This window comes from Symphodus melops (genome assembly GCF_947650265.1).
Source record: "Symphodus melops genome assembly, chromosome: 13".
NCBI classification, from domain to species: domain Eukaryota; kingdom Metazoa; phylum Chordata; class Actinopteri; order Labriformes; family Labridae; genus Symphodus; species Symphodus melops.
Genome location: NC_136703.1, coordinates 11,632,594 through 11,648,371, shown reverse-complemented (window position 1 = coordinate 11,648,371; position 15,778 = coordinate 11,632,594). Strand labels below are relative to the sequence as shown.

General features: G+C 41.5%; 1 protein-coding gene across 1 annotated transcript; it reads right to left on the bottom strand.

Moving 5' to 3' along the window:
- Positions 1–734: 734 nt before the first annotated feature.
- Positions 735–14,003, bottom strand: exosc10 (exosome component 10). The gene is made up of 25 exons (XM_079359623.1): positions 13,771–14,003; positions 12,974–13,110; positions 12,611–12,734; positions 12,408–12,512; positions 12,106–12,265; positions 11,880–11,988; positions 11,728–11,803; positions 10,751–10,861; positions 10,491–10,634; positions 8,694–8,884; positions 8,421–8,577; positions 8,173–8,321; positions 7,950–8,000; positions 7,726–7,837; positions 6,732–6,779; positions 6,574–6,649; positions 5,180–5,289; positions 4,988–5,080; positions 4,807–4,875; positions 4,598–4,703; positions 4,440–4,513; positions 1,367–1,550; positions 1,194–1,258; positions 1,036–1,112; positions 735–954 (listed from the first exon to the last, which is right to left on the bottom strand). Exons 1-25 carry the CDS (start codon positions 13,894–13,896, stop codon positions 924–926), a joined length of 2,685 nt encoding a protein of 894 aa, XP_079215749.1. The 5' UTR covers positions 13,897–14,003; the 3' UTR covers positions 735–923.
- Positions 14,004–15,778: the final 1,775 nt, after the last annotated feature.

Here is a 15,778-nt window from a genome sequence, read left to right as displayed (position 1 = left end):
TTTGTATTTAAGTAATCGTTTGATGTCTACACACTGTGTGAACTTTGTTTATTCACTTCTGAGAATATTTTCACTTTACAGCTCTTATTGTAGTTCATACACATTAAAGAGAATCCAATTTTTAGGATTAAATACAAACTCACTCTTCGGCCTGAAAACACCTCGTAAAGACATTCTGAAATCTGTACATGTGGATATTTAAAGTTTGAAAGTTAGCAATCCACATTTGTTAAAAGATCAGTGGTGATAAATAGTAAATGGACTTGAGCTTATATAGCACTTTTCTACTCCTCTGACGACTCAAAGCGTTTGAAACTGCAGGTCATGCTTACCCATTCACACACTGACAACAGAGGCTGCTATGTAAAGTTATCCTGAGAAGAAACTAATCCCCTCCATTCGAACCCACAGACGACACAAATAGAGGTCGAGTGTCTTGCCCAAGGACACATCAGACTTGTAACTGCAGGAGCTCGGGATTAAACCCTGATCTTCACAGCTGCCATTTGATTTGAACAACGGCCTAATTAGGATTGTTTAAAATACTGCTTCCAACCTTAAAACTGATTACTGATAACTGGTCGGTTAATCTGGTAATCTTGTCTGATCAAATGAATATGTCAGACTAAATCGAGACAGTGTAGGAGACTCTCATTGTCTTTTAATTTGTCTTAATACTGCTTCCACATAATAATACACTTTTTTGATTCGATTCAAACAAAATAGGCAGAAACTTTTACTCTCAAATCATCTTTAATGAAGAGGCCAGTGTGTCCATATATTTACAGGCAAAAGGTCCCACAGATGGAAAAAAAAAGGATTTATTAAATCCTGAAATACTTAAATTCAAAAACAGAAAAAGGGAATTACTGTTTATGTATGATGAAAAAAAAAAAACAAGAAAGGAAAAGGGATCATAGAGTTTATCTTTTGGGCCAGTTATGTCGGAATCCTCTGTAAGAAAGAAAAACAAAGAGTGAGGCGTTTGACCTTGAAGAGAAAAAACAGTTTTTATTTTATACTGAATTTGTTTACCTGTCAGATTTTCCAGCCAGGTAGGACATACTTCTGTTTCCAGCTGCAAAATTGGATTTTTGTCCCTTGTTGATTTTCTGTATGATAAAAGATTTATTTTATCATACACACATCAAATACATATTGTTTGACTGTGAAATGAATCAACTCTTTTATACCTTTTTCTTAAAATCTTGGGATTGCCGGTTTGGATCAAACTGAGTGTTGTCCTTTGCTTTGTTACCTGTACAAAACAAAAAATATGCCAATGTGTATTTTAAATGTGAACACTAATAGGATATAAATAAATGAACTGCAAAGGATGGTGAGAAAAGAAAATGTACATGCATACCAGCGAAGACTTTGAGGTCTGACTGACTGTAGTCGAAGGGCTTGAAGCTGTCTTGGGCAGATGCTTCTTTTTTCTGGGGCTTCTCGGCAGATTTCATCAGCTTCTTACTCGGTTTGGGAGTTAACTCTCCAGCCTCACTATCGACTCTCTCTCTTTTCTGTCCCACTGTCCCTTTTGCAGATTCCTAAAGAAAGTTACAGACATTTATTTTTGTTCAATACATGAATATATTTAGTTGACCTTTTTAATTGAGGCTGAATTTCCCTCTGGGGTTCATAAAGTATTTCTGGTTTTAATAAATGGTGTCAGACAATACTTATGTTAGTTTTGTTGTACAAATAATCATACAGATGTTTTTCATACTTAAGTTAATTTACTGTACATAATATGCACCATTGAACTACATTAAAAGAAAACAACTAAAGAGAATTATAGAGATATCAACATGAATACATTAAACACGTTCTGGTTTGTTCGCCGCCTTTGAAGCCCCGTGATTGGCTGGTGATCTGACAGCTGGGATCTGCTTCAGCTGCGTGACCCCGGATAAGATAAGCAGTATGGATGAAGGATGGATTTAAGATCAAAAGTTTCTTTTTGCCTGACTCAACTACATACAGAGTGTTTGATTGAAAGATTGAACGTCAACATTTGATGATGAGGGATTTAAAAACAGGGTTGTAGTTATCAGGAAGATGAGTGGTTTACGTGGCAGCTTCATGACAGAATGGAACAAACATCTTTACCATCTACTGACATAAAGCTGTTTTTTAATCTTAGAATCCAGCGTAAAGGCGCTAGTGACAGCATCTGTGTCACCACACAGAGGTGTCACAGTCATCATTTTTTAACAAATCAAATCTTCCGTTGTAGTTGATTATCCTTCTACATGCGTTCGATTAGAGCAGGGGTGGCCAACCTGCGGCTCGTTGCCCGCTCTCATGCGGCTCCTCAGTTCATATTGGATTTTGAGTGTTTAACGTTTCCTGTGCACGTCAGTAGCGCGCACACACACACGCTGTACTTTAGCTGCCAGTCTAGTCAATCCTTGTGTTCAGACAGTGAGCGAGCGCTCCGTCTCCGCTGTGCACTACTCACTTTCAAATACGAGTCATTCGGATAGAGAACGCTGCAGGCACGTGTGCGTCTCTTAAAGGCTACTGGTTGGTCTACTGGTTGGTCAACTGTGTGTGTGTGTGTGTGTGTGTGTGTGTGTGTGTGTGTGTGTGTGTGTGTGTGTGTGTGTGCGTGTGCGTGTGAAACAGTGCACACAACACTCGCTGTTGACAATGACTGGTCTATGCGTGTGTAGATCTCAAATCAGCTGTGACTGTGTTACGCAATTAACGGAAGCCTTAAGAGCAGGTTAGTTGCTTAATAAGGACAAAACTAAATTTGCTGCATTCAAATGTCACCAACATTAGTACAACCTTAAATAATCCTCGAGGTAAAACAGTTTTCTTAAAGTCTATTGTGCAAAGACAGAAAACAAAACAACGAGTTAGTGCTAAGTTAGTTTGAAGTCCATTTTTGGTCAACATCATGTTGGTGTGTGACATGTACAGTAAGTCTGTGTGAGGATGAGTGTGTATGTGTGAATGTCAAGACTATTGTTAAGTTTAAGATTTGAGATCTGTGTTTGAGAGAAATCGAGAGGACGAGAGTGGGAGAAGAGAGCAAAAGAGAGGGGAAGGGACAGGACGGCGTCACCGTGTGTCTGTGAGGATGATGTGACTCTTTAAACTTAAGACAGCAAAAAAAAAAAGCGTCTCTTTGTCTCTGACTGGTTGGCCACCCCTGGAATACAGAATATGAATGATTCTTAATGTGAACATGTTCCTATGATGAGCAGTTTGAATATGCCAAAGAATCTTCATCATTGCACACACAGGTTTTCTTCTCTTTGAATTATTTATCTAACTTGCATAATTAGAACTTTAGTCAATTCCATTTTCTTTTCTGCATCTCGGTGTACATGACCAAGGCAAAATAGAAACCTAATGAGGATGGAGCCTGATCAAAGTCAACATCTTCTTTTCATTATTAATTCCTCTTAGTGGAGTGAAAATCACTAAATCTTTCTTTTCAACCCAATCAAGACGCTAAAACGTGACTGCCAAAGCGCCGGCTGAAAGTGACAGCTCGCCAGCAGAGCCGATATTTGCTACAGTTGGCAGCTGATGTTGATGAGCGTTACTTTCAAGTGCTGCTGCCAACACTTCTAACGGTTATGCATGCCACTAATCAGACGCTGCCAACGTGCGTCATTTAGGGCACGGAGCGCCTCCAAAACCAAATTTCACTTAAGCCTTCATCATGCAATGATTACTGGGGTGCAGACTGTGACTGTGTGCGCTGCCGATTGATGGCTGAAGTCTCGCACGGAAAGAGTCAAGAGGGGAGACGGTGCCACCTGCGGGGACAGTCGCACCACAATGACCATTTTGCATGTTCTCTTACAAGTTAACAAAAGATGACGCTCCAGACTTTTGTCTAATTGAGAATTTAAAAAGAGAGAGAGAGAAAGAGAGGGAGAGAGAGAGGAAGCACCATATGGAGGCAAAAGCGGAGGGTGCCATGTGATACCCCAGAGAGATGGAGTGAGAGGAAGTGGGCTTTCGTGGCAGACAGAAGAAGCTTTTTCTTCTTCCCTCAGAGGAGAGAGAGAAGTGTTTGATGAGAGGAGGACGCGTTTCTGATGCCTCAATCCCACACGGTGCAGCCTCCTTCCCCAGACGCGTCGCGAAGACGGATAAAAAAAAATTATTAAAAGGAGCACTTTGCGTGCTGCTCCTGCAGACGAGCAGCGGCGGTTCACTCGCGTGTGAGTCACTGAGTTTAGACCGGAGAAATAATGCCGTGTGTCGAGAAAATGGGGGGCACTGTGGAGGGTTAACGTAGCTATTAAAGCACAGTCTTCAATATTCAGCGCCAGGCTCTTGGGTGAATAAAACTCGGGATTTTCATGGATTTTTACTTTCCCTAACAGGTGCGTCAGCAGGGAGGTTGATAGACTGCTGAACATAAAGCAGCAGGGAGGAAAGCAGCAGAACAAGAGGGCAAAATGACTCACCGCTGCTTGCTGGCGAACTGTAGCAACATTCTGAAGAGCCTCCTGGTAGCTCTGTTTGGCTTTGTTTCTTTCCTCTGCGCACATCAACATTCAAATTCAATAAAGTGACGTGACTATAAAAAGTGGAACATATTTTATGTCATGACAGACGCTTTCACCTGACACTTTCTTGGCACGTTCTTTCGCCTCTTGCTTGGCTTTCTTCTTTTCCTCCATCTCCTTCTGCTGCTGTTCGATACTCTGCAGCTTCCATCTTTTACTGATCTGTAAATGTGAGAGTTTTCAGATGGGGAATCTCGAAACCAACAGTCAAGAGAACTGAACGAAGAAAAAAACAAAACAGGATTGTGTGGAGCGTTTTGATAACCTCAAAAATTTTGGAGGATGGGTCAAACTTGGCGTTTTTGCTGATGTGCACGTCGCTGGCGGGTAAATACTGAAATCAGAGGAAAATGGTTGAATACTATTTGTCTGGACATTACATAAAATGTTATATAATCCCAAGGGGGGGGGGGGGGGGGGGGGTTTCATAAGTGGTCAGCTCGTACCATTCTGAACGGGTTTTCGAACGACTCGATGATACGCCTGGCTTTCATTTCAGACACAGGGAGGGATTTCTCATCAATTAGTGACTTCGTCTCCTACAAAAGAAAGAATTATCTTACAAATGTTTCACAAATGAGCAGAATATGACAGGCACAATAAAATAATAATAATAAAAAAACCTTGTTCATGTCTACCTCAAACAGTGTGATTTGAGCTTGTGCCACGAGACCTCTTGTTTTCTGTTCATCAACATCCATCCTGTGCTCGTCGTCTGAAAAGAGCACCCCTTGTTTCACAGGCACTTCTGAACAAAACAAAACAAACAGGTTAGAAGGCAAGTCATGTGTACTTTATTTATACAGCACTTTACAACAATTCTTTCGGCCAATCCAATAAAAAAGTTGAATAGAAGTTGTTAGAGCCATTTTGTACTGTGTTCAGGTCATTTCCCGATTGCCACAGTAGGTGGCGTATTGGACAGCAGGAAAGGGGATAAGTAGAAGAAGAGGTAATTGTTCCTCAGGTGTGTTGCTTACCGGGGAGAAGCACACAGTTTTTGACCGCCGTTTAGAGGCTAAGAATTGAATCTTTCTTTTGTTTGTTTTCAACAAGTTAATAATCAAAGTGCGTGTAAACAGTGACTTTATTGGTGGTGGTAAATAAACACATCTTGAACAAGTCCGCCGATGTTTGATTTACAACGTGGAGCAGCCGAAGGACGACGTGTCAGTTACGAATATCCCGGTAGCAGCCCCTCACTGTGGCTTAGGTTTCTTTTCTTTTTAGTTTCAGTGAAATCAAGTCACTACAGAAGTAATAAAATACAGCAGTAAAATAAGATAAAAGTGTCACCATGCTACTGGGTATTAAAAGCCATACGAAATAAATAGGTTTTCAGCCTGGATTTAAAAATGCTTTGCTTAGAAAAGAGGCGCATTTCAGCTGGAAGCCTATTTCAGAGCCTGGGAGCAGCAACAGAGAACGCTTGGTCACCCCAGTGCTTATATTTCGACCTGGGCACCTCCAGCAGCAGTTGGTTAGTTTTCCTTAGAGATCTACCAGGATCACAGACAATTAAAAGCTCTAATAAATAGGATGAGCTTTAAAAACAAACGTTTTAAAATCAATTCTATCAAAGGACGGGAAGCCAATAATCCCATTCTCGTGAACGTTAGAGTCGCCAGTCGTTAATGTTAACTCGTACATTCACCATTATTACTGACACTCTCTTCTGTAGCCATCTTATTCATTATTGTTGTCGCTCTGTTTGTCCCTCCATCATGTCCTCCATGTTTATCTCCCTCCATCCCACTTTCCATCTCACACACAGTCTGGGCAGATGTCTGTTCAACACGAGCGTGGTTCTGCCTCTTAAAGGAAGACTTTCCTTGTCACTGTAACTTTGCAGAATGTTGCTTTAGTGCTCGTGATGGATCAACGTTTTAGATGAAATAACCGAGCGGAGAGTCTTTTCCCTGAGTCGTCAAATAACATTAGTTGTGAATTGGCGGCTTTACAATACGATTGATTGAGCATGATGATGATGATGATGATGATGAAGAGATGTATGTACGAGCATCAGGCTTACCATCAGTAGGAAAGGGGGGGAGGTCACTGTCAGAGACCCTGGATGTATCATGAGGACCGAACAACGTGATTTCAGGCTGAAAAATGATAGAAGAGATGTCTTTAAACGCTGCTGAAACAGAAAAGAACAGAATCCACTTGGTATTGCGTTGAACCAACCTTTTTAATCGGTGTGAGTCCTTTCTTCTTCTGAGCAGCAATCTCCGCCTGTGTGAAGTAGAAAACACTGAATTATTGACTGAGTTATATGTGCCTCTTTGAAAAGTGACTCTATGTGATACACTGTTCATAAAGTTGGGCCTTATCCGTTTATGGATTTTAGTAGTGTATTGTAATGTTTTGTTTCGATTATCGTTTAGTTAGTGTTAAACAGACGAGGAACTAACCTCAAGGTAACCATGAAGTAATGGTAGACAGAGTTCTACTTCATCACGATTTAGAGTAGCTAAGGATCTTTACCAGATAATGAATGCCCTGAATTTCCCTCGGGATCAATAAAGTATCTATCTATCTATCTATCTATCTATCTATCTATCTATCTATCTATCTATCTATCTATCTCATGCTGGATAAAAATCAAACATTGTGTCAGTTAATAGATTAATGTGACTTGTCATCCAATTCTATAGCTTAGCTTTGATTACTTAAAAGGCAGGCTTGGTAACTTCCTCCTGATACTTTTTAAAGATGTTGGTTGAGATTGTCTTTTCGGTCCTAACAGACAATAACTCATGTGCTCTAAAAAAGAACTGCAGATAATCTGTCATCTGTAGCAGCTGGAAACGACTGGAAACGTCGACCAATGTCTGCCATGAGGAGCCAATCTCATGAACCAATCACGCCTCTGTCTCCCTGCTTCTGGACCAATGGTGAGAGTGCATGTAAGTGACGGCTTTTTGAGGGAGCGCAGAGGGAATTCTACTTTTCAAAATGTTCAGTACTGAAGTATTACTTAACCATTAATTACTCCTTTTGTGTGAGTAACTAACAAGTATGATGCTTCACTTTACTATAGGATCATGATCTACCCATTACTTAGCTGACCCTGTTAAATAAACCACCAACCTCCGGGTGTCAATAACAAACTTAAAAACAGCAACGCCTGTAACCAAACTAATTTTAAATCAGCATCCCGACACCCGTCTTTTCTCACCTTAAGGAGAGGCATCTCTCTGGCTTGCTGCACCAGCAAATGGAGCTCATTGACCTGCTGCCTCACTAAGGGGGGTACAGGGTTACAGCAGGCAATGATGCCCTGAGGTTCTCTGAGTGGAGAGAAAAAAAAAAGAGAAGAAAACTGTGAAATGGAGTCTCTGTGACACGGGATACTGAAGAAGGGACGCACAAATGAATCAGTGCAAAGTCTAATGCACCTACTTTGGCAGCTCCTCTGATATCTTGTTCATCATATGAGTGGGCAGCACAAACCTAAACACACAAACACAGTAACATGTGAAGACAAGAAGAGTAGGAATGATTCTAAAGATGGGGAGACAGGTTGGTTGCAAATTCTGGCCTGTCACAAAAAAAAAAAAAAAAAAAAAATCAGCTAGAGCAGATTTCCACAACAGCATGTCCGTCCATTTTCCAAACAGCCTACCCGGTGCTTTCATCTTCCTGCCTGGCCAGCTTGTCCCTCCAGGCAAACAGCAGTCTGAAGGCAGCGAGTTGCTGGGTGTTAAGAGACCTTTTCTGCTTCCTCTGCAGCTCCAAATACGACTCCTCCGTGTATATGGGCTTGATATATTTCTGTATGGGAGAGGGGAGAGCACGGTGAATTGAGAAGAGCGTTGGAAAATGCACAAGATGACGGTGTGAAATGTGTAAAAATATGAGAGGGGAGCTCACCTTCAGGGAGATGTCCTTACTCTTGCTCCAGACACTTTGCAGCAGGCCAGGCTGGCCGTGGTTGGAGTCTAAGAGCTGTGCCCGCACACAGTCATAGATGTACAGGAGGCAGTGGGTGTCTGTTCGAGCATACTGCACCATCTCATCTGGCAACGGGCTATAGGGTCAGGAAAAGATTATATTTCATTTTAACTGGCCAACGTTCAGAATCATTCAGTAGAACATAAATAAATTAACTTCTGACTGAGTCAAAAAGCCAGATCTTGTCCGTACCGAATCCTCCAGTCGGCCAGCTGATAGCGTTTGTCTGAGTCCACACTGCAGAAGTGCTTGAGCAGGTGGTCGAGGGAATGTCTGGCCATGTTCAGAGCCCTGCTGGCCTGATGCGTGTCAAAAAGGTTGACGACGTACAAGCCGAAGTCTCTCTGGAGCCATTCGATGTCAGAGTCAGCGCCGTGAAATACCTGAAACCAGGAAAAAAAGAGCATAAAAGCTGAGATCCCCTCTGGTGAAGAGCCAACTTATTTATAAAAAAAAAAAAGTCATTTGCTTGGATTCTGAAAGTATTGGAACCAAAAAAATAATAATATGAAGAGCTGGGGACACACCATGTGACATTTCTCAATTTGGCTTATTTTCACAGATCTCTCAGTGGTTCAATCCCACACACCACACATTTTCACAGGAATCCTACAGTGTGTGAGTCACAGTGGCTCCCACACAGCACAGGACACCGCTGACTTTATTAAACATGTTTGAAAACTCCGGGGCTCCGTGACGCCTCAAAGACAGTCTGACTCAGAGTTTGAGATCTTTAACAACTTATTCTTTTCTACACTTAGTGAAGTAGTTCCTCGCTTCAATAGAAGGTGATGAGAAGGTTCGGGTGTAGTATGTAGCAATCTTCAATACCTGCTTGATTAATTATCTCTCCTTTGAGGCCAGTTTCATTGTGAGTTGCGTTGATATGAAGACACGGCTTAAACAACTCAAACCAATCCAGTGAGAGGAGTTAGCAGTCACACCAGTTTGTCTTTAGATATTTTAACTTCCTATAACTGTTTATTTAGAGGCAAAAGTCAAGGAGATCTGCTGGATCTGGGGGGAAAAAAACTAAAACAAAACATGTGCACCAAACTACCAGATTTTCCTCTTGGACATCACCCAGAGTTTCTCCTGTCAGACCCTTAGTATTTTCTCTGCAGCGAGTTTGAGCGAGCCGACGTGAGAACACCGCAGGACATTGTCTGGATAATTCCGCTGGAGCCAACAGGAGGGGGGGGGGTGACGTTTCTATACTGTGACTGCTGCATGGTGCATAGAGTGTCTGCTTGATGTCGTCATTCTGTTGGACTTAATGCAGCATTGATATAAAGTCAAATATCGTTATTTTAGCGTTGTGTAGTGGACTCTGTTCGCTACTGCCGCGTTTTTTCCCACGTCTCGTCTTAAGCCTAGTTTATACTTCTGTGTCACGTCGACACCATAGCTACACGGACCCGACGCAGTTGCCCAACGCGCACCTTCAAAAAAACCTGTGTCGCGAAGGACTGTGATTGGTCCGCTCTGAACATCATTTCCGGCAGTTGCTTTCCAGTAACAACGGAAATATTAAAAGGCTGTAAACGGCGAAGAAAATCAGCCAATTGACATTTGAAAGTAGCCAAAGTGCATTTCTTCATCCAGGTTACTCAGTGGGCTAACGAGTGTGTTAAATTCACCCGTTTTCAGCCTCCATGGATTTATTTGTCAGACAAGACCACCGGCTTGGCGGTGAATTGCAAAGCAGCGCGTTCCCTCGACGCGGAACTATAAATGCACAACGACTGCGTCGGGCCTACGCCAAAGGCATGCTGTCGATGCGACGCAGAAGTATAAACTAGGCTTTACCTCAGAAGAGAGCCCCGCTCCCCTCCAGTCTGACAGGAATAGTCTCCAGCTGTGAAGAGCATATGTGAACTGCTAGCTCGGAAAAATGCACCGAGCACTCCTCCCGTTATTATAGCGGTAATATCTGGAGTGCTATAGAAAGGAAATAAGAACAAAAGCTTTGAGGAGTGGTCCCATTACCTTGACAATAGCTGGGTCAGTGAATGCCTCGTTCAGGACGTACATCTCACTGCGAAGCTCCAAGGTGTCGATGATGAAGTCCTCCTCTCTGGTGGAGATCTGCATTAGAGAAGTGAGGCCGAGGAAACTCCTGTAGGAATGGTGCTGAGATGGCAAACAGAGCGTACAGGGTTGAACAACAACATTCACGTCTTCTTCAACATAAATATGTCACTGTCTTTCCGATACTAAATTACTGGAACTTTCTCTAAATCCCTTACCTCAAGGTCGACTGCAAATTCAGGCAACCTGCACAGCTTGTCATTCAGAGCCACCAAATCCTCCAGTGACTCGATGAAGGAGCACTTGGTATCCGCGATTGGTTTGTACATCTAAATGTGTTGCAGAATGACAAATTTAGTAGGGGCATGAATGCATCCCCAACTCTTCCTATAGATACAGTCGGTGGCGTGTCATAGTTGGGGGCGGGGCCTCCAAAAGAATCATTTTCCATAGTCATTAATGATGCAAACATGGATTTTGAACTCTGATGTTCGCGCTTACACGCTGTCATGTCCCATATTGATTCGTTATTGTCAAATGACAAAGAAAGATATATTAATAAACTGAACCGAACTGAATGCTGATAACTTTTTGAAGACTGAATGAATGAGCCAGCTCAACAGCCTAAAGTGTCATTCCCAAACGCAGTGTTGACTACAGACATATGTTTGAATTTCAGATGCCACGAGCTACTAATCTCGTCCTCCCGCTCGCCATCTCTCCTACTCAGCAATGTGCTTTGGTTAAAACAGAAAACCTCAGATTGTTTGTTTGTAGGGCACACAGCTGCACATTAATATTATGTCTAAGAGGTTTGTTTTCCCCCTCAGCACAAACGGGATGTGATGTTTTGTGGGCGTTGCCCTTGACACCGACTGCATCTGTTAGACAGAGGTGAAGCCATCTGTAATGATGATGTCACATCCCCATTCTTCTAATTAAATCAGCAAGATATGAACTATCTTTAATGAGAGATACCATGTTGAAGACGGATCATCTGACCTGAAACTAGATTTTAGTCTGAACAATGTTCCATCTATGAACAGAGAGGAGGCAGGCTACAGGCTGATACTGCAGAAAGACACTAAGACTCTAAGGGGAGTCATCAGGTCATCCATCTTTTTTTTTTTACAGTCAATCGGCTGAACCAACAGTTAGCAGGTCATATTTACAGTATGTTATCATCATGACATACCTGGGGTGCTGGCTTAGTCAGAAGGCTCTCTGGAACTGTAAGATGATTCAGTTCATATTGGTATGGGTGTGCAAACCTAAATGAATGAACAACAGAAGTTTTAAATGGACAATGAGACAAAGTGCTCAACATGAATACAGGGAAAGCCTTACATGTCTTCAACATGCTCCTGTGTCCTCTGCTGGTGAATCAAATCAGCCAGGGCAGCTGGAACATCAAGGTCCTCGGGTCTCTGCTTACGGATTTGTTTGTTGGTGAAATCTACATGAGGAGAAGAAAAGAGCAAACTTTTACAAATGTTAAAAGTTGGTTTGTAAATAATGGTTATGAAAGAAATGGGGAAAAAAAAAAAAAAAGAGTAGAAAAAGAACGTCTTACAAGAAGGAAGAGGCTTCATCGCATTGGGCTTGATAAAGATTTTTGGAATAAATGGTGTGTTGCTGTTGTCGATTTTTTCCTTGAATTTAAGCTGAGGCCTCGCAACATTCTTGGCGTGGAGCAGTCGGAACATCTCTGAACGACTGCCAGAGCCTGAACCCTGATCAATAAACCGAAAGGCATAAAATAACAGTTAAACTATTTATCTACTGTTTGGAATGAATAAATAAATAAAACTTGAACTCAGCCCCCCCAAAAAACTGGCATCTTCAGTGCAGGAGCTGACAGGTTAATTAGCAAACCTTGCGATTCCAGCTGGACACAACAATTTTGGGAGGCTGAAACCCTGCAGGCATGACAGGCTGCTGGCTCCTGTTCACCCCATCAGCTTCATCAAGAAGAATCCCCTAGAACCAGATAAATAAATTAAAAAAACAACAGATGCTTGATTGATGTGCAAAGGCCTTTTCATAATAAATATGAAAATCACAGCTGCTGGCCATACCGCTCTTTCAAGAATGACGTCATTTGAGTCCACAACCAGGTCAAAGCGCTCCTCCACCCCTGTCAGCTTGTTCCGGTCTCTCATGTGGGACCTGCAGCCATGGTGCTGCATTATCTGACTCATACTAATACAGAGAAACATCAAGAAGCCTTTATTTATTGCATCACAGTGACAGTTTATTCAGCAAATACACTCATCTGTTAGAATGTCAAACAGAGCTCTTTGAGGATTGCTTTCAATATAAAAAAAAATGCCGCGCACTCAGCATCCAAACACATTTTGTGTAGATCGTGGCAGTTAACAAGACATCAGAGACTGACAGAGACAGATCTCAAAATAAGCAATCACACACACAATACTTACCAGAGCAAAAGCTTATCCCCTTGACTTTCACAGAACTCCTGGAAGCCGGGGAAGCTCCGATAGAAATCATATTCATCTCCAGCTTGCGGCAAGGCGGCGGATGCCTTAGTGGCAGATAACACGGCACCCAATCCATACTGCAGAAAAGACACAGGTGTTAGTCATACTTCTTCATCATAATCCAAGTAATGTAAATACAACTTCAACACGTGAAAAAATAATACATATCTATGTTTAAACACGCGATACATTGTGGTTATATAGTTTAACTTTTAAAACTACTCTGCACCAGGTGTTTAAAGATATCTTTCGCAAGTTTCTCTGACAAAATATAACATTTGTGATAGATGTTCATCTTTCAAAAATGAAAAATATACAGTTAGGTTAAAATCTTACGAGAGCCTGTTTACTCTCTCTTCTTTATTTGGTAGCGAACTTGCAAAGATCGGAACATTGGGGGGGAAATTAAACGTTACTGATACTAGGTCTGAATAGTTCTAAAACCCTCGGTGATATGTCTGCCAAGCATATCAGCTTTCAAGCCTTCATGAACTACCAATACCCACATTGCATACACAAGTTTGGTATCGCTGACCGTAACATTACATTATCTCTATGACAAAAAAAAGTAAGTTCATAGTCCGTAATTATCAGATATATTCGCATGTTTTTTTGTCGAATACCACATTAAAAGTGTATCTACTGCTTGTAATAAACACGCACGTCCACGTTGCCTGGTGAAGTGACTGCTAGCTTGAACTAAAAAACTGCGTCTACTTCCAAGTTAGTTGACTTACTTTAACGAACGCATCCACGTCTTTAAACCCGGGACACAGCTCGTTGTTTTCTTCGTCGTTTGTTTCCGACTGTGTGTCTTTGAGGCTACGGTTAGTGGAATCACTTTTCTTTACTGCAGCCATCATCGGGTTGTGTACATGTGAGACGCAGCAAACGTTCCTCTTCCTTTCCTCGATGTTTTCTTCTGAGCTGCAGAGAAAGGAGCCGAGAGCACGACAGCGACACCAACAGGTGAGGAGGAGACACATGTTGTCGTAACAGGGCGAACTACGCTTCCTACGCTTCCTAAGTGGAGATTTTATTGAAATATTTACTGAATGTTTAGAATATCAAAAGGTACAACATAAATAATGCCTGAAATGTGTATTTCAATTTTAGAAACCCGAGACATTTTAGATTGTCGGTGTTTAATGTTGTTATTTTGGTTGTAAAATCACATGTCGATTGATATCCAGATGTTTCAAGAATGTTGTAAGTTTTCCAAAACATGGCTCTGAATATCAATGTAGCCACTCAATGCAGTGTCACTGCAGACACCACCTTATCACCATTGGTTGGCTCACCCCATGCAACCTGACCAGGGGTTTGCACCAGTATGCTGAGACCACGAGGGGTCACTATTGACCTGTGCAACCTGCATCATCAGTATCTGCGCTCAGTTGCGGAGAAATGTTGAGAAGTAACATACACCAGCCATGTCTGATAATATATCCCTGTAGGAGCCATCTGTATACACAGAATTAAGCAGTTATAAGCACTATGAACACATTGATACTTTTCATACATATATACCCTTCTAGAGTGTGGTGTTAAAAGAAATGACAGTGGTGTGGTGGTTCTGTGGTCAGTAGCATGTAAAGAGCCATTGCTGAAGTATTGACACAGCAGCTCATTATGGATGATCTGTGGTGTGTAGGGAGAAACCTCTCTTTTCTTCACTTCCTCTTTCTATTGATCTCTTCACAGGGTCCTCTCCCTCTTATTATCTTAAAAGCATCTCTGCAACACTGCTTCAATCAATATTTCACTGAAGCTTTCCATGTCATTCCGTTGTTTTAGAGGAAGGTATCTGAACTTCGGCAAATGCATGCTCTGATAATATTCCAACGAAATACTGTGTTCTATCACATAAGGTGCAGTGCAAATTTTCTTTTACGCTTGTTTTGGAATGTTAGCTTTAAGATTTTTTTATGCAAACTGCTTAAATCTTTGTAATGATAGCCTACTTATAATATAGCGTAATAAACCAATTAGTGTATGCAGCAAAAACCCTCTGTGAGTGTGTTCTTTATCCACTAGAAAGGACATTTATGCCTCATTTTGCTCTCATTTATGCTATTTCATAATGTTATGCATTTTATAGCTTTGATGATGCCCTGAGGCGCCACTCAAATTTCTTTCTGCGGTAAAAGACACTAAAACTGCTGATGCTGAAAATGACACAGTGGCACACATAATCCAAAAATAAAAAATAAAAAAAAAAATAAATAAATCCAAAAGAGATTACATCCTCAGTGAATTGTTTTTATTAAGTCCCTCATTTAGAAAACACAAATGCACCAAACAATATCATACATGCACAGCTTCAGCATTTCAAGATCAGCTGATGACTTTTCAATGTGAAAACATTACTGCCACGATCTCACAGAGATCACCTGGACATCAAAATACTGAGGAGTCACAACAGAAAGGCCAAGCGTTGTCACCCAGAGCCCAATTGTATTTCTTTATCAATCGTGATAGAATCTTCAATTTTTGGATTAATTTCTGTTCAATTCTGCCTTTTCTTAGCTTGAAAGTAGCAAGAAAATTGTAAAGTTGAATTGGTAAAAAAGACAACGAGCACTAGTAGATAGTAGCACTCATAAAATCTACTGTGCATTGGCTGACTACCTTGTAACAGGTAGTGTTTGTGTCACTGCACCAAAAGGCTGTGTGTGATAGCAGCTGCTAAGAAATGTTGCTCTCTGCTCATGTATTTTTCAGATTCTGGGTTTGACTGAGAAT